This window comes from Canis lupus, chromosome X (assembly GCF_011100685.1).
Source record: "Canis lupus familiaris isolate Mischka breed German Shepherd chromosome X, alternate assembly UU_Cfam_GSD_1.0, whole genome shotgun sequence".
Classification (NCBI taxonomy): domain Eukaryota; kingdom Metazoa; phylum Chordata; class Mammalia; order Carnivora; family Canidae; genus Canis; species Canis lupus.
Window position 1 is genome coordinate 97004136 of NC_049260.1, and position 19287 is coordinate 97023422.

At 36.5% G+C, this 19287-nt stretch overlaps 1 protein-coding gene across 1 annotated transcript in view; it reads right to left on the minus strand.

The window, feature by feature from the left end:
* TENM1 (teneurin transmembrane protein 1) overlaps positions 1-19287 on the minus strand; it is a 790607-nt gene that overhangs the window by 474145 nt on the left and 297175 nt on the right. Inside the window, exons 4-5 of the mRNA XM_038588255.1 lie at positions 14167-14427; positions 12486-12542 (exon numbers count right to left, since the gene is read on the minus strand). Coding sequence (XP_038444183.1) covers positions 12486-12542; positions 14167-14427 — 318 coding nt within the window. The remainder of the gene's footprint in view (positions 1-12485; positions 12543-14166; positions 14428-19287) is intronic.

A 19287-nucleotide genomic window follows, 5' to 3' on the forward strand; every position in this document is an offset into this window, starting at 1 on the left:
GTTTGTATTCATTTGTTTGCTTTAAGATTTTTGTAAACATAGTTATATAATCTACAAGTAATTGACTTCATTGCTTTTTTTTAAAAGTTTTTTATCTTTTTTTTAAAAAAAGATTTTATTTATTTATTCATGAGAGACACACACGGGCAGAGAGAGAAGCAGGCTCCACACAGGGAGCCCGATGCGGGACTCAATCCCTGGTCCCCCAGATCACGCCATTCGCCAAACCGCTGAGCCACCCGGGCTGCCCTACTTCATTGCTTTTAATTGTCTTCCTCTTATAATACAATTTTCTAATGGTGACAGTCGCAACCTTCATAATAACTTTTACAGTAGTTGGTGAAAGTGGACATTCTTGTTTTGTTCTTGACTCTAATAGAAATCCTTCTAGTGCTTCTTCACTTAGAAAATTGGGTTTTATGATTTTGCATGACATCATGTTACAGAATTATATATATTTAATTATAAATACTTATGTTTAGGGATCCCTGGGTGGCGCAGCGGTTTGGCGCCTGCCTTTGGCCCAGGGCGCGATCCTGGAGACTTGAGATCGAATCCCACGTCGGGCTCCCGGTGCATGGAGCCTGCTTCTCCCTCTGCCTATGTCTCTGCCTCTCTCTCTCTCTCTCTCTGTGTGTGACTATCATAAATAAATAAATAAATAAGGAAATAATTATGTTTATTTATGTATATGATTATATAGTTCTGTTATATATGCTATTATAATTATGCTTATAATGCAGTATAAATTGTAATTATATAATACATAACTATATTGTAATAGTTAATTATGATAGAATATATAATAGAATTATATCTAAGAAATTAGATTTATATAAATACATAGGTATATTTAAATAAGAATATCAAAAATTGATGATCAGCAGTATAGTATAGTATTTAAATGCAAGGGTTTAGAATCAGACTGCCTGGGTTTGAAGCCTGACTTTGCCACTTACAAGCAAAATGACTTTAGTTATCTTTGTTGTACCTCAGTTTCTACATATATAAATGCAAACATTATTAGTACCTAAGTCATGGAGCAGTTGTGAGAATTAAACTCATTAATATCTGTAAAACACCTAGAATGGTGTCTGCAGAGAGTAAATATGTGTTTACTATTAAATACAACTCTGGATTTTATTAAATGTCTTTAGCATCTAAGCAATTTTTCATATGGTTTATCTATTCATATAGTAAATTAGATTAACAGATTTCTTCTTTTTTTAAAGATTTTATTTATTTATTCATGAGAGACACAGAAAGAGAGAGAGAGGCAGAGAGAGAGAGAGAGAGAGAGAGAGGCAGAGACCTAGGCAGAGGGAAAAGCAGGCTTCATGCAAGGCCAGAGCCCGATGTGGGACTCAATCACAGATCCCGGGATCACACCCTGAGCCAAAGGCAGACACTCAACCGCTGAGCCACCCAGGCGTCCCAGAGTAACAGATTTCTTAAGAATGAACCATCTTTGCATCTAGTGTGAATTGCACTCAGTTATAGTGTATTATTCTTTTACTCTATCGCTGGACTTTGTTTGCCAGTATTTTATTTAAGAAGTTTGCATCAATATTCACAAGTACAATAGGTTTGTAGACATATTTCAGGATTTCTTTTTCTGCTGTAGATCTCAAAGCTTTCTTGCTTCCAAATTTTTTTTTTAAAGATTTGGAAGCTTTCACTTGTGTTATGCTCTGAAAATATTTAAGGAGCATTGAAATGATATGTTCCTTAAAAGATTGGCAGATTTTGCTGATGAAACTAATTTGGCTCCTTTTTTCGGTTTGAGTAGTTCTTTGGCAATTTTATTTCTGTCATATAAATTAGAAAGTTCAGATTTTCTCTATCTTCTAAGGCCAGTTTTGGGCATTTATATTTTTTCCTACAAAATCATCCACCCCACCGAGGTTTTCAAGTGTATCTTCAAAGAGGTACACAAAGTAGTTTCTTAGGAGTTGTTCAATTCCTTCTTTATCTGTAGTTATTAAGACATGCTTATTTTTTATCTTCTCTCCTTTTCTTGATTATCTATTTAATTGCCCCCCCCATGAAATGAGTTTCAGATTTATTCATTAGTTCTAGATTTTTAGTAAAATATAACCAGAAAAATCAGTTCAACTAACAAATCAGGGAATATCATTAGAAAAAAAGGAGATGATAAAAGGTTCAATTCCAGAATCAATAAGTGACATGTAATTTTAAAGTTTCATTTTTTTTACTTTTCATCAAAAAATTGGGAAAAATATTTTTTAAGTCTTTTTTTTTATTTATTCACAAGAGACACAAAGAGAGAGAGGCAGAAACATAGTCAGAGGGAGAAGCAGGCTCCATGCAGGAAGCCCAATGTGGGACTCGATCCCGGAACTCCAGGGTCATGCCCTGAGTCAAAGGCTAACGCTTAACTGCTGAGCCGCCCAGGCGTCCCTGCAAAAATATTTTAAAGTAAATCATCTAGTATGAGTGAAAGAACAATGAAACTGCTACTTTCATGCTTTGCTAATAGGGAGCATGAATTCAGAAATAATTTGTATCTTGGATCTTAATGTAAATGTTAATCAAACCCAGTTCTTTTCTTTTTTAAGGTTTTATTTATTTATTTGAGACAAAGAGAGGGCACAAGTGGTGGGAAAAGGCAGAGAGAGACGGAGAAGCAGACTCCCCAATGAGCAGGAAGTCTGATATAGGGCTCCATCCCAGGACCCTGAGATCATGACCTGAGCTGAAGGCAGATGCTTAAACCAACTGAGCCACCCAGGCACCCCCAATTATTTTCTCTGTAGAAATCATAAGGAATCAGAACCAGACCATAGCTTCGATCACAAAGATGTCTATTGTAACATTTTTATAGTAGTGAAATACTAGAAATGCTAATATCCAAAAATAAGGTATAGTTAACAAGGAGCATTGGCTTCAATTAAATTCAGCCACTGAATTCAAATCTACTGTCAGCCTGTTCTTTGCAGCTTTGAAGCCAGGCACTGATTGCTCCTCTCTAGCTGTAAAAGTCCTAGATGGCATCTTCTTCCAATAGAACATTGTTTTGTCTACATTAAAAATCTGTTGTTTAGTGTAGTTGCCTTCGTTGATGTTCTCAGCCAAATCTTCTGGATACCTTGCTGAGGCCTCTACATCAGCACCTGCTGCTTCCCCTTGCACTCTTATGCTATGGAGACGGCTTCTTTCCTTACCTCATGAAACACCCACTGCTACCGCCAAACATTTTCTTCAGTTTTCTTACCTCTCTCAGCCTTCATAGAATTGAAGGGAGTTAAGGCCTTCCTCTCGATTAGGTAGGTCCTGGCTTAAGGGAATGTTGTGATTGGTTTGATCTTCTATCTAGACCATTCAAACTTTCTCCCTAATAGCAATAAGGCTATTTTGCTTTATCATTTAATATTCACTGGAGTAGCACTTTTCATTTCTTTCAAGAACTTTTCCTTTACATTCACAACTTGGCTAACTGGTGCAAAAGGCCTAGCTTTCAGCCTATCTCAGCTTTCAACATGCCTTCTTCACTAAGTCTAAACATTTCTTACTTTTCATTTAAATGAGAAACATGATACTTTACCCATCACTTGAACATTTACAGGCTGTTGTACATTATTAATTGTGCTAATTTCTGTATTGTTGTGTCTTGAGGTATAGGGTAGCTGAAAGAGAAGGAGAAAGATGGGGGACTGGGCAGTCAGTGGAGCAGTCAGAAGACACAACATTTCTTGATTAAGTTCACCAGCTTATATGGGCATGGTTTGTGGTGCCCCAAAACAATTACAATGGTACAATCAAAGGTCGCTGATTATAGACCACTATCACAAATATAATGAAAAAGTTTGAAATTTTGCACCAAAATGTGACACAGAGATACAAAGTTAGGAATGCTGTTGAAAAAAAATGGTGCTATTTGCTTTGATGTGGATGGAACTGGAGGATATTATGTCGAGTGAAATAAGTCAATCGGAAAGGGACAAACATTATATGGTCTCATTCATTTGGGGAATATAAAAATTAGTGAAAGGGAATAAAGGGAAAGGAGAGAAAATGAGTGAAAATATCTGCGAGGGTGACAAAATATGAGAGACTCCTAACTCTGGGAAACCTAACAAGGGGTAGTAGAAAGGGAGGTGGGTGTGGGGTTGGGGTGACTGGGTGATGGGCACCAAGAGGGGCACTTGGTGGGATGAGCACTGGGTGTTATGCTAAATGTTGGCAAATTGAACTCCAATAATAAAAAAAATAAATAAAATAAATAAAAAAGAAAAAAAGAAAAAAATGGTGCTATAGACTTGTTCAAAGTAGGGTTGCCACAAACCTTCAATTCATACCAAACACAGTATCTGTAAAGCACAATAAAACAAGGTATGCCTGTACTGTCATTTATTCCTAGTGAGTATATGCTCAACCATATTTTTTCTCATATTTTCTAACCTCTTAAAAAATCTACCGGGGCACCTGGGTGGCTCAGTTGGTTAGTGTCCACCTCTTGATCTCAGCTCAGGTATTCATCTCAGGGTTATGAGTTCAAGCCCCACATTGGGCTCCATGCTGTGCATGAAGCCTACTCAAAAAATTTTTTAAAAAAATTTATTGATAAGCTAATTCTGTAAGTACATTAACTCATTTTGGCTTCTTTCACATTATTTAATGTACTAAAGAAATAAGTGGTTAAACATATCAAGATCAATTACAAAGACTAAAAAATAATTCTAATTTATTTTAATGTCTACATTATTCATACTATATTTCACTTCTTTTATATTCAAGTTTGATTTCATGTAACTATATCCATGACGTACACCACATGTATACATTCCATACATTTAGATTTATTATTTGTATGTAGATACTCATATTCTAATTCAAAATTAAAATAAAATTTCAGGCAGTTTACTTTAGAATTGGGGACACTATAATGTTGTTGATAACTATATCTATCTACCATCCATCCGTCTTTCTACATATACTTCCATAAGTCATAAAGTATAGATGATTGAATTTGACCACTTAAAAAGATAGAGCTCTACATCTACATACACAGACACATCCTATAAACCTATTTCAAAAGGCAAATGACAAACTAAGAAACATGCATAATATGTGACACCAAGGATTTTTAACCTTCATATATGAAGTGTTAGTGAAAAACAGTAAGAAATATAAACATTCAGATAGAAAAATGGGTGAAGGATGTCAACAGACACTTCACAGCAAAAGAAATGCAAATTTTCCATTAACATACAAAAAGATGCCCTCATAAAATAAGGGCAAAAAGCTCACTCATAAATAAAATGCAAAATAATAGCACAAAAAGATACCATATTTCATCTAGCAGATTGGATATTGGAAATCTTTTTCATCATCATTGTCAATGTTGATAAGGATATGGGAAAACTGGTGCATTAGCAGGAAGATAAATTGGTTAAGGGGTAAATTTAGTAATAGCTATAAAAAAATGCTAAATGTACATATCCCTGCCCCATCATTTCTGCTTCTAAGAAATTATCTGACAGGTGTGCAAAAAGATGTATACAAAGATGTTAAGCACTGTTAAAAACAGCACTGTTTTTAATAAAGTGTTGGAAATCTATATATCTGCAAATAAGGGAACTAATTAAATACAAAAATGGCACAGTAGCAGAATACTACACAACCATTAAAAAGAGCAAGACAGATCCATACTACAAACATAGGCGAATGTCTGAGATAGAATATTAACTAGAAGAGGTTAATTAGACTTTCTATAGGATTTTCTCCCATTTGTACATATACAGAACATTCGGGAAATGATTCACAATACACTGTTAACACTAACTACCTCTCAAGAGTGGCACCTGAAGGGTGAAAAGGAGAAAGGTTTTTCACTTTAAACCTGTTTTTACTGTTTTAATTTTTAAGCCACCAGCTGATAGTACTTCAATACAAAAAAAATACTAGTGAAAATAGCCTACAAAAAAAAGAAAATGTGAGCTTATTCTATTTAACTTTATAATGGCTTGAATTTCCATAAAATCAAAATTGTTTTCAATTGTAAGAGTATCACAGTTACCACAGAAGTGTCTCACCCACACATAAAGTAATCTCAATGACTTACACACTTCCTCTGATCGTGTAACATCTCCAAAGGAGCCATTACAAAGTCAACTGCACTGTCTTATACATGCCTAATGGGTCCACCAGAGCCATTAGGATGTCAGTTATATGGCAGGGCTCCTGCCAAAGCTATTACCAAGCCATTGCATTGTTTCACACACTTCCTTTGACATTCAGATGGTTCCCAAGGAACTGTTATCATTGCTATGGAAGTGTCCTGTATAACTTACATTACCAAGGGAAAACAAAAAAGCAAAGGAAAGAAATGCAAAACAAATAAACAAATTCCCTCCATTAAATGCACACGAATGGCCCCACATGGTCAAATATCAGAAGGAATGACTCCTCATTTGGGTATAACTATTACATGTCATTCAAGAAACCCAGGTGTTAGGCTAGCTATTTTTTCACAATTCCTGCTGTTCCAATGAAGCAATTTAGGTTCTGAGAAGAACATACGCATGGCTATGATGGTATGGTGTTTATTGGTAGCACATGGTATATTGCCAGGTTTCTGTGGTATGCAGCACAGAAACAATAGGGAACAGTACTGATGGATTTTTTTGGCTATTACGGGGTTATATCAGATAATCCTTTACCTGTAAAGTTCCTGAGCAGCATATAGGGAGCTCTGCTGCCCAACAATCATGGAAATCAACAGGGCTTCTGGGTAACTGAAATCCCAGCTCTACTTTAAGGGGCTACTACAATGTCAACAAGGAAAACAATAGTACAAGTTAACCTTCAGCCAGGTCTGAAGTACTTCACTGAATTTCTTCTCACAGTCTTCTATTCTTGGCAGAACAAGATTGTTGACTACTGAAATGATGCACTGTTTAAGGTAAGATGAGTGTACGGCATTTTATCCAGATTGAAATGAGGAGAAAGTAGGCTGAACTTTGGCTAGAGTGTCCTGGGACAACAGAGGTTTCAGAAGTCACATGGCAGGTCTGACTAATCCTTGCTAAGAGAGCCTTTACCTGGTAGCACTTACCCCACAATACATACATAACAAATTCTTCCTGAGTGATAGATAATCACCACAAGTAACATTTACTGTGCATTTACCATATGACAGGTGCACTGTGAAGAGCAATATATTCATTTTTTTCATTTAATCCTCACACACACACAAACTCCATAGGTAATGTCTCCACTTGACAGACAAGTAAACTGAGGCTTGAAGAGCTTTAGTTACCTGTTCAAGGACACACAGCAGGTAAATGGCTAAACCAGGGCACAAATCTAGGTCTATCTTATACTGTAGATCATGTTCTTAACCACACACTTTACAGAGAGCATGTTTTTTTTTCTTAATTTTTTATTTATTATTTATGATAGTCACACACACATAGAGAGAGAGAGGCAGAGACACAGGCAGAGGGAGAAGCAGGCTCCATGCACCGGGAACCCGACATGGGATTCGATCGCGGGTCTCCAGGATCGCGACCTGGGCCAAAGGCAGGTGCCAAACCGCTGCGCCACCCAGGGATCCCAGAGAGCATGGTTTATCTAGATTGCATTCATATAACCATTTTACTCCAACTAATGGTTTGAGATCACTTGTGTTCCCATAGCAAGCACACATGTCTTTATCACAGTACTAACTGGATTGTATTAAAATTAGCTCCTTCTCCTAATAGACCTCTTTGGTTATATGTGCCCACTTGACTCTGACAGCCCTGCATTAAGAACTGCTCCAAGAATCCAATGGGTGGGTTCCCACAAAGCAACATTTGTATTACTGACCTCATTCCCTGAGTGCAGCTGATGGGACCAGTAGTAGACATCTGACTCAAGCTGGGAAAATTACTCTGTTCAGTTGGAATTTAGAAATGGTATTGTAAAATACTGGGTTAATTTCAACTACTTTCCTGAACAAAAGAAATATAAACTGAGCAATTGTTTTTTTTTTTGTTTTTTTTTTAATTTTTTTTTTTAATTTATGATAGTCACATAGAGAGAGAGAGAGAGGCAGAGGCAGAAGCAGGCTCCATGCACCGGGAGCCCGACGTGGGAGTCTCCAGGATCGCGCCCTGGGCCAAAGTCAGGCGCCAAACCGCTGCGCCACCCAGGGATCCCTAAACTGAGCAATTGTATGAGGGTTTAGGTCTGCCTTGAAAATGGAGATTTAGAGAATGTCAACTTGCAGGGTAAGACTGTAGGAACTGGATTCAGAAGCAAGTGGGCAAAGTCTAGGCAATTCTTCTGGTCTGATTCCTTCTTGCTATCTAGCCACTCTCTCGCCCTGGTCCCAAGAAGGATTCTCCTGCCCTTTTAAGGAAATGTGGCTTTTTTGTTTGAGCTATCTCAAATTTATTTCTGTTAAATGCAATAACAATAATAAATAATAATGAATAATCCTAATAGGGCATCAGTTACTCCCTTTAAACTGTATATTCTTTGAGGTTGTGGATTGTATACTGGTCATCTTTTATATATCCCCAGTCTCCAGTACAGAGCCTAGTAGCAAGTAGGTGCTCAATAAATATTGTTTGCATAACAATATCATTATAAAAAAAGAATATAGCTATCAATAATTTTTTTGCAATTTACAGCTATCAATAATTTTTCTGCAATTTACAATTTTTTTGCAATTTCCTCAACTTATAATGGGGTTATGGCCTGATAAATCCATCATAAGTTGAAAACATTGAAAATCAAAAATGCATGTAATGCACCTAACCTACAGAACACCATAGCTTAGCTTAGCCTACCTTAAACATGCTCTGAACACACACATTAGCCTACTGTTGGGCAGAACCATCTCAAACAAAGCCTATTTTATATAATAAAGGATTGAACATCTCATGTAATTTATGGACTACTGTACTGAAAGTGAAAAACGGAATGGTTATACGGTGCAGAATGGGTGTAAGTGTATTGGCTGTTTATCTTTGTGATCATGTGGCTGACTGGGGGCTGTGGCTGCCACTGCCCAGCATCACGAAAGGATTGTACTGCATATCACTACTCCAGGCAAAGATCAAAATTCAAATTCAAAGTACAGTTTATACTGAATGAGGATTGCTTTCTCACACCATAAAGTCAAAATAATTTAAATCGAACCATGGTAAGTCAGGGACCATCTGTATACTTTATTAGCTACAGGTTCAAAATGCTTTTTCTCTGTTTCTCTCCATTTGGCTTCTTGGATATGCAATTTAATTTTCACTTTTTCTAATCCAACTGTTTCATTTAGGCCCATATGTGAAAAACACATTCTTGGAAACTGATTATCCAAATGTAGCTGCCCATGTAGTTTATTCCTCCACTCTAAGGCATAGTCAAGTGTAATTATGAAGGGCACCCTAATCAGGGAGGTTGATGCTTAAGTAGGACTGCCGAATCCTTCTTAGAAATGCCCATTGGATCACTTCTCAAAGGCAGAGTTGTGTGTCAGATGAACGGAAGTTTGACCCACTAGCACTTCTATCCTTTGTAAGATCTACAAAAATATACTCTCAGTTTTAATTTTTTTTTTTTGCTCAGAGCACTGTTGGTAGTAAGGTGAAATGGGAATGATGAAGGAGTAAAATGAATAAAGCAGTATGGTTGATATCAAAGTGTCCTAATCACAGGCCTCAGGATAAAGCAAACTTGAGTAAATCTGTAGTTTTCCTAAAAGGACAATTAAAGCATCAAGAGACAACAAAGGGTTTACTTAGGATACATTTAAGGGAATGGAAACAAACTCCATTAGTGTTCTGATTGCCCTGGGAAAGCTAAGAAATCTGGATTCCCTTCTGTTACCCAATGTTCACCCTGCCCTATACTTCAGATGGCTCAGTCCAAGAGTTTTAATGGTAACATGAATGGTTATTTATTTTAATCCTTCATAGGTTATAGCATGTCAGAGACTTAAATTCATTTGAGGGTAACCAAATAGAGTTTATGAAAAGGAGAAAAAATAAATATTTTGAAAGGCTTAACCCACTAATGAAATGAAAGAAATGAGTCCTTTTAGGACTCATAGTTCCAATGATTTTGGAACTGTAAGTAGAAAATCCAAGTCATAATCTAGGATGGGTAGAATTGAAAGCACCCTTGAAATTATGTCTCAGAATCTTTCTCAGTTGAATAACTCACCCAAATAAACATTTCCCCATTTCACTTTTCTCCCTCATTTACAGGAGTAAGGCTTAAATAAATCTTAGCTGGTCCATAGTATTGTACCCACTGCCTCATCAGTAATCTCAAAATCAAAATGTATAGAAAGACAGAAACAAAAGAGTGTGTCACTGACGCTAACTGAGGCATAGGGATGGCATAGAGTTGGAGACAGTAAAATATATAAATCCTAAAAATTTTATGTCATTTTACTCTTTTCAAATATGGTATATACAAAGTCAGACTAATGAAGTAGATGCCCTGCTAGGCCTCTTTCCATGAATGGATGAGATCAATGGGAAATAAATAGCAACATTTGCACACAAACATCAAGTTCAATTCATTGAAAATAACTGTTTCTTCAAATTAATATGCTTTTAGAAAAACCATTTAAACTCTCATCTTAACTCAAACCTCCTCTGTGAGAACCTTTGGAAATGCTAAAGATCAGTCAGTCCTGGTTATCATTGATTGAAAATTTTTAGGATCAAATTGGTGAAATTATATTATATGTCATAAATAAGACTCTAAATTTTATACTCTTTACTGAAAATTAGTAGTACGAGTCAGAGTAAAATGTACAGAACTCTCACTGAGAAGGAAAAAGTTGTTCAAGTTCATGTTATATGTGACCCAGGGAAAGAAAGAAATGGCTATTTGGAAAATAATTAGTTGCACTTAGCTAGCTGGTTTCTGAATTGCTGTTTTAACTCTTCCTCCTATGTAAAATGTGGATAACAATAGAATCTATTTGGCAGAGTGATTATGAGGATGATATGAGATAAAGGTATTAAAAGTGTGTTTGGAAACTGTGAAGTGCTGATCGATAATAACAGTGAACATTCAAATTGCATTTGTATGTCACAAATACTATTATAAATCTTTATATGCATTAATTTATTCAGTCATCACAAAACCCTTATGGTAAACATCAAAATTATCCTTATTTTACAGATGATGAAATTTGGGCATAGAAACTTTATATAACTTTCCCCAAGGTCACACAGCTGGGATTTAAACCTAGGTTGTCTGGCTCCACAGTCCAAACTTTTAATCACCATGCTCTACTGCCTCAAAAAGTTGACATCATTCTTGGAGGTACATATTGGACCAACACAGTTTTCCAGTAAGGACGAGTTTTTAGCAGACTAGATCATCAGTTTTCCATGGCAGCCCAGCCCAATTTTGTGATACCCTATCCAGTTCCTAAAGTAAACTATAAGGAAAATAGACCTACAAGGAAAAGAAATGATGCATGTCCTGGGTCTTCCAACTCTGTTTTAGTAAATAGTATTACATGATCGAAGTAGATAGATGGATAATTAGACTGAGGGCCAAATGAACTGAACAGTTTCATTCCTGAAAGTCCGTAATACTTCCAGGGAATAAGGCCCAGTAATATACTATAGTGGCTCACTCTGGTAAGCAGTTCTTATGGTGGGGCAGGGGGTGGATAATGGGGATAATGTGCATTTTGATAAAGCTCACTCTGATACATCTTTCCTCTGATCCCTTCCCCCAGCTACCTTCCAATTTTGAGTCATTGCCCTGTGATCAGATGTGAAGATCCCACCCTCTAAGAGTTTCATTTTCATCAAAATCATTTATAAATATTGCTTTCAGTATGTCTCAGGGGGGAAAAAAGGCAAAGTCTAATGAGTGCAACGAAGACAAAGTAAAAAGGACATGAATGTCCCTTCACTGAAAAATAATACAATTTAAACAAAGGCTTACAGAGAAGAATGAACAACATTTCTGTTATTGAAGGTGTTATTTATAATTGATGACATGGATATAGCGGGATCCTAAACCCAAGTCAGAGTATCTGAAGGAAAAGACCAAAGCCATTTGCTAGGAGATGTTGTAAAATTATGACAGTATCATAATTAAATTAATGACTAGAATGACAGTATCATAATTAAATTAATGACTAGAATGATGCAAAAAATCATAGATAACATAGGAAATCATGAGGCCAAACCCAACCCAACTCGATTTAAAATCTACACTTCCATATTGAATCAGTGGTTCCTTATCCCACCTTAAATCTAGTCTTGTCCTTGTCCCCAGCTCCTGCCTTAAGTCCTCCTCACTACCAACATACACACATGTTTTGCAGAAGGAAACAAACCAATATGCAGCCAATGAACTAATCTTTGACAGGTTAGTTTACCAGCCCCGTGTGTTGTTTGTCATGGGAGGTGGGAGGGCAGGGATCCACTCTGTGGGGTGGGTGTCAGGGATGGGGTGAGGTAAAAATAATTGGTGCTCCAATATTTGGAAACACTTACCTTGAGTAGGCCCAGCTTGAGCCTCCATGTCACAGCAAACAGGTGAGAATTTAAAACCTGTAATATCAAACATTTCACGAGTTAATCCTTATCCAACTCATCTGAGATTCCTCAATCTTTAACCCCTACCTTTCATCCAGTAGTATTTTTTAAATAGCAGATTAAGTGAAATATGATTCATCTACCACTATGTTCACTCTCTTAAAATGTGTCATTCAGTGGTTTTTAGGATTTGTACAGAGTTCTGCCACCATCACCAATGTGTAATTCCAGAGTTATTTCATCACTTCAAAAGAAACCTCATACCTAGGGTCTTGCAGGACTGGAAGGATGGTGGAAGCCCATGGAGAAACTTCTTTAATTTTAATATTTCAATGCAGTGAACTGGCTAAAACTTCGTATGTCATTGAGTGACATGAGGGACCACAAGATAGCTTGTTATCATCTACCACTCCTTTTCACATAAATTTGGTTATCACTTTTTCTATATCACAGCTGAAGCCCAGAAAACTTTAGAGACCAGTCCAAGGTCTCAGAAGTTCCATCCTAATGCTCTTTCACTTACATGACTATGCATACATAGATCATCTATGTTCCCTTCTCATTTTCCATAATTCACCTCTTATGCTCTTGACCAAAGCCAGCAACATACACAAACCTACATGAAAATAAATTCTAAAAAAATCAAGACCCCAAGGATACTTGGTGATATTACAAAATGTTATAGCCTATCATTAAGGACATAATATGCTATCTGGTAGGCAAATGGTCATTCCTGATTATATAATTGTGTTCAGGGTCCCCTGTGGACTGAACCAGGCAAAGAAGGACAGAATAGAAAAAAAATAGGTATAGGACTGTTGGCTACCTCTCTGCCACCTGAGAAAATACTAATTAGCCACTGCTAACAGAGTAGGCCTGTTGTCACGGTGATGGGACCTATGAAATTTAGACAAACAGAATGATGAAGAGCCTAGATTAACGTGTTTCATAAGCATTAATGTGCTTTCCATGAAAGGATTCCATTTCTCAGTAGGGACAGAAGAACAGAAAAAAAAATAAATTAACCCCTTCCCAACAAATAAAAAAGACTATACTTTTCTGTTTCTAAAAGTTATAAGAAAATAATATATAATTGCAATTTAATGATACTGGTATTATTACTTACTGTCTGGCAAATGGCTGAAGTTAATTTACCCTCTGTTTTTTTTTTAAACATTTCAGTCTAACCTGGTTAATTTGAATCTGTACACTTGACAGGCTAATCTGAATTAAAATAGAAAGCACGTACAGAACATGCTTGTTATATAGTCATTTATCTCATTGTTCCTATATTGATAGAAAACCAAAATACATGAAATGAGTACTTTCTATAATAAATACCACTGGTATTGTACTGGAAAATAAAGATGAAAATAAAAGGTGAGTAATAAATAAGACATGCACAATATCACTGATGACATGAGATTATTTTCCTGGAGGATCACTAGAAATAAAAAGCACTTTATCTATCATTATAAATAAATGTGTCTGTTTGCCAGATACTTCAGTACATGACTTATCCACAGGAACCCACTAACCCGCATGTCTAAGCAGCAGACATTGGGAAGGAAAATTAATCAAAAGCTAAAAACTACATTCTCTCTAGGTTTTACTTAAACAGTAGAGATAGTTCTATTACCATTCTCCCCATCCGACTTCCTCTCGTGGTCCGTGTCAGTCAAGGACAATGCAGAGTTGGCCCGGCTGGACAAACAGGAACTGTGCTCTGATTTCATCCCCCTTATCCACATTCTCAGAGCGTGGTCCGGTGAGGCAGCACCTTCTGTCTCTGTGTCCACGTCAGACCCCATCTCTAGCTGGTAGCCATGCCGGGAAACACTGTGCATGTCTGTCTGGTAGCCAGAGCACAGAGTGTGAGGGGTTTCACAGAATTCCATCTCTGAGAAGAAACAAAGTTCAGAGAAAAAGTTTAGAAATAGGAAGAAACACCCAATAAAATTCTACTTTTTTGTCCTTATGTCCCCCTCCCCCCTTGCTAGTAATTATGTGTTTTTGCAAAGTTAGAATTCTGGCCTTTTTATTTATGGTAGCTAGGATTCTGTGCTTATTTTGCACTTCTGTGGCTTAAAATTATGCTCCTGTTGATTCTTACAAGGCTCTGGAAAAAGCATGCCCAAAATAGCTTTATAGCTACAATTTTAGGTTGCACAAAATGTAATGAAATAAGTGAGTGCAGAAGAGTATAAAGTGTAGAAAGCTGTCCTTTAAAAGATATTTCTTTTCTAGGGAGAATATATATGACCTGTAGAGCACACCTATGCTTAAAATATTAAAATTATTGGCTTTCCTATGTATTTCATACACATTAGGGTTAAGAATAAATAATTCAATGTGAAAAATCTGGGGGGTGGGGAACAATACATTTAAATATACTTCTGTAAAGTATGTTTCCCAAAACACATTAGTCTAACCACTGAAACGATGAGTGCTTAATATCATCATTTCCCATTGTCTCCAAAGGAGTCTGAGGCCTCCTTGATGTCAATTATTGTTTCATTCATTCTTTCAACAAATACATAAAAAAATATTCAATTATATATTACACCTCAGCAGGGCTTCATGGTTTGAATTCCCCTCACTCTTTCCCCCAAGTCTAAGATCCATATAATGTTTAGGATCTTAGAGATGATGTAATGAATCCCCTCTTCTTACAGTTGAGGAAAAAAAGGTCCAGAGAGTAGGTGTCATTTGTCTGTTGCCTATGTCAGGTAGCAACAGATCCCGTTTTCCTAAAACAGCCATCTGGGGCATGGTTTCTGCTAGACAACAGTGAAGCTCCATCTACTCACTGCATGAATATCAGGCATTCAGTCTTATAGTCAATTTTGCATTCAATTATGGTGAGGTGTCAAAAAGGGGAAAAGATGCTATAACAGTCCCTAATAAGTTAATGAAAAATGACCACATGCCAAGATATATCATCTGAAATGTCCATGTAATACTTAGATAAGGTAATCCGGGGATGTTGTACACTATATAGAATTTTCTCAGACTGACATCAGAGACAGGGTATGTCATTTGGCCGGGAAGAAGCTTAACTGAGTGCATCTAATCCTTAGCACATATCAATAAAATGCAAACCCTGAAATGAATTTAATTCATTGAATACAGAAAGTGCTAGAATTTAGATAGATAGACCATACACTGGAAAGAAGAATGCAGAATATGAATATGTGTTATAAAAATTATATTTTTGTGACATAAAATTGCCAAAAAAGGGTTCAACAAATCAAATCTTAATGCTTATTTAATAGCTTTTAGGTGTTCAGCATTGTGCTCTATGAAACAGATATTGTGGGAAGAGAAAGCTACTATAATGTATTAGGATAATTCAATTATAAATTAATTTTTTTCAGGGTTATAAGTCACTGCTAAGCACATTACTTATGATTTGTGATGCATGTTTCTAAGAGTAATTCTGTTTTTCTACAAAAATTTGTCTAAATTTCAAAGGAGTAATGTTTTAAAAATAGGCATGGTTTCCACCTGTCAGACAAGTAACCTCAGGAAACTGTGCTTCTCCTTGACATAAGGCTAAGGGTAAAAATCCATTTTGCCCAATATAAATCTTAGTGATCTAGAATATTGTGATCAGTTAATATTCATGCCTCTTAATTTCACAATGTTTCATTATCCAATCTTACTGTGCAATTGTTGCTACAGCAACCTGATAATGAACCTGTCAGCTTGAAGCTGCAGGAGAGGAATTTTATATAGGTCTGTATTCACAACTTCCTTCACTCCCTTAGACCAATGCTTCCCAAACTTCAGCAAGCTTCAGAATCACCTGGAAGGCTTGTTAAAACACATATTGCTGTTCCTGCCCTCCAGTTTCAGTTTCTGATTCAGCGGGTCTGGCGTAAGGCTGGAGAATCTGCATTCCTAACAAGTTCTCAGGTAAGGCCTATGTTCCTGGCCCAGGGACCACAACACCTTGAAAACTCCATCCCTGGGCATTTCCTGGAGTCAGTGGGAGCCAGGAAAAGGGGAGAAATGTGAGAGAAGAACTTTACTGTGGCATTACTAAAGATTCTGCAGCAACCAGCCGTAATTCTCTTTGGAGATGCAAGAAAGAAAGAATTTGGATTGCTATGAAGTATCCCCATTTATTTTCCATGGACTCAGGGCACTAATTAGGAAATTTACTTTCAAAAGCACAGACTTGCATTTATTTTCACTCAGAATGACACTGAGAGGTTATTTTCCAAAGATTATAATATGAGCATCTGAGTCATGGTAAAGACATTCACTGGAGAAGGATGAGCAAAAAAAATACACAGCCAATTTGACATTCTGAATAATAAAATACTAGAAACAGTTAAAAAAAATAAAGATCACTGGCAAATATAAGAATGCCTTTTCGTGGGCAGCCCAGGTGGCTCGGTGGTTTAGTGCCACCTTCAGTCCAGGGCCTGATCCTGGAGACCCGGGATCAAGTCCTACGTCAGGCTCCCTGCATGGAGACTGCTTCTCCTTCTGCCTGTGTCTCTGCCTCTCTCTCTCTCTCTCTCTCTCTGTCTATCATGAATAAATAAATAAATCTAGAAAAAAATGCCTTTTGTTAGAGATATATCTCTTATTCGGAAAGAAATCTGAACACGGATTTGTCCCCTTCTAAGGAAATGTGGTATAATATGATCAAAAAATTGCATAAGATTTCCATTGGAACCACAGTCTGATCTTCATACATAGATTAAACCACAAATTCTCTAATTAAACACAACCAGATAAAAGTATACTTCCTTGTTGATACATAATTAGAGAAAGTAACAATCCAAGTAAGCTATCAGTAGCTTTTTAAATGTCTAAACAAACATAAAAGGAGAGAAAGAAAAGAACAAGTTTTCCTTACTTACAGTAAATGGTGTGAACACTTTCCCTTCTTGAAATCAACATTACCACCATGAATTATCTCCTTAAATACACAAAAGTCTTGGTGGTGTTCAAAACTCCCATAGGATGTATTTTCTATAAAGCACTTGCAGTGTACCATAAGTGGTTGTTTTTAGCCTTTCACATATAACCTTGTTACCTAAAATACTACACATTCCCTAGAGAAGATGAAGTTCAACTGGACTTAGTATAGGTCTATTCTTACCAAAAATCTAGCCATAGGAGAAATGGAAGTATACTCTTAGGATATCTAAGATTGAAATGGATAGACTGGTACCATGAGAAACTACAATTCAGGAATAAACAGATACAGATGTTACCAAGTAAATAATATATTCTGGGCTTCACAAACATGTATTTAAATTTTATTATAAGAAAAACCTAATTTCCAGTCTTTTAAGAGACAAAATCTGAGCAAATCAATACATTGAAATCCAATTTTTAAAAGGGGCAAAAGATTCGAATAAAAGCCTCACAAAAAAGGTATACAAATAACCAATAAGCAATTGAAAATATGCTTCATATCATTAGTTGTCAGGAAAATGTACACTAAAACTGCTGTGAGATACCACTACCGCCCTAACAAGAATGGCTAAAAAACTTTGGGCCACACCAAGGATGTGGAGCAACTATCTTCACTGCTGGTGAGAAAGTGAAACGGTATGACCATCTTGGAAAATAATTTGCCAGTTTCCTGAAAAGGTAAAGCAACACTTAACTGGAGGGCAATGCACTCCTGGATATCTATCCCAAAGAAGTGCAAACTTTGTTCAAACAAAATTATATAGAAGGTTGTTCATAAGCTTTATTCATAATAGCTAAAAAGAAGACACAACCCAAGTGTCCATGAGTAGCTGAAAGGATAAATTACCTGTGGTAGATATATATACATACACAGAATGTATGGAATACTACTCAGTCCTAAAAAATTAATGAAATATTGATATACAGCAAGATGCATGGAACCCCAAATAATCATGCTGTGAGAAAGAAGACCAATAGAACGTCTATATGTATGCGCTCCTTTAAATGCAATTCTAGAAAATGCAAAGCCATCTATAGCAACAAAAAATAGATCAGTGGTTACCTGCGGGAGAGAATAAGGGGGAAGTATAGAACAAAGGCATGTAAGGAAACACTTGGGATGATCTAAATTTCTGTTCTCTTGATTCGGACAATAGTTTCACATATGTACATGCCAAAGTTCATCAATTTTACACTTTAAGTATGTGTAGGTTATTGTACTTGAATTATACATCTATAATTTTTTTAGTGGATTTTACACCACCAGGAAATAAGACAATGAGGAGACTGGAGAATTATTCCAGTCCATGAAAATCAGAATTTTCATAGGTGGAGCCACAGTTTTGAGTTAGAAGCAGGCCCTACGCTTTTCTTCCTAGTGGAAGAAAGTACATGTAACATGAATGAGAAGGTAGTCAAAATGTTGTCTTGCTTTTATCTAAGCCAACAAGTAATCAATGCTAACTGATGCATGATTTCTCAGTTATTCTCTAGGGTGCTGTTTTTTCCTAGGAACCCTACAGTTGAAAGCTAATTTTAGGAGGGAAACTAAGAATGACACTGATCACTGATGAACTTTCAGCATCTAAGGGAACATTTTGTAGTTAGGGATCACGAGACTAAGTTGAGTGGATCTGCACAAAGGATCATTTTACGCCACTATTGATGCTAATAAATTAATATAATTTTTTAAATGCTATTAAGTGCCCAGTAAAATGAACCAGTGAATTTTTTCTCTGAATCTAGGGATTGATCTTCAGGTGTTCAGCCTGGAGTAGTCATTCATCAAAACTTGAAAGGGAAAGTCATAGTTATCTATATC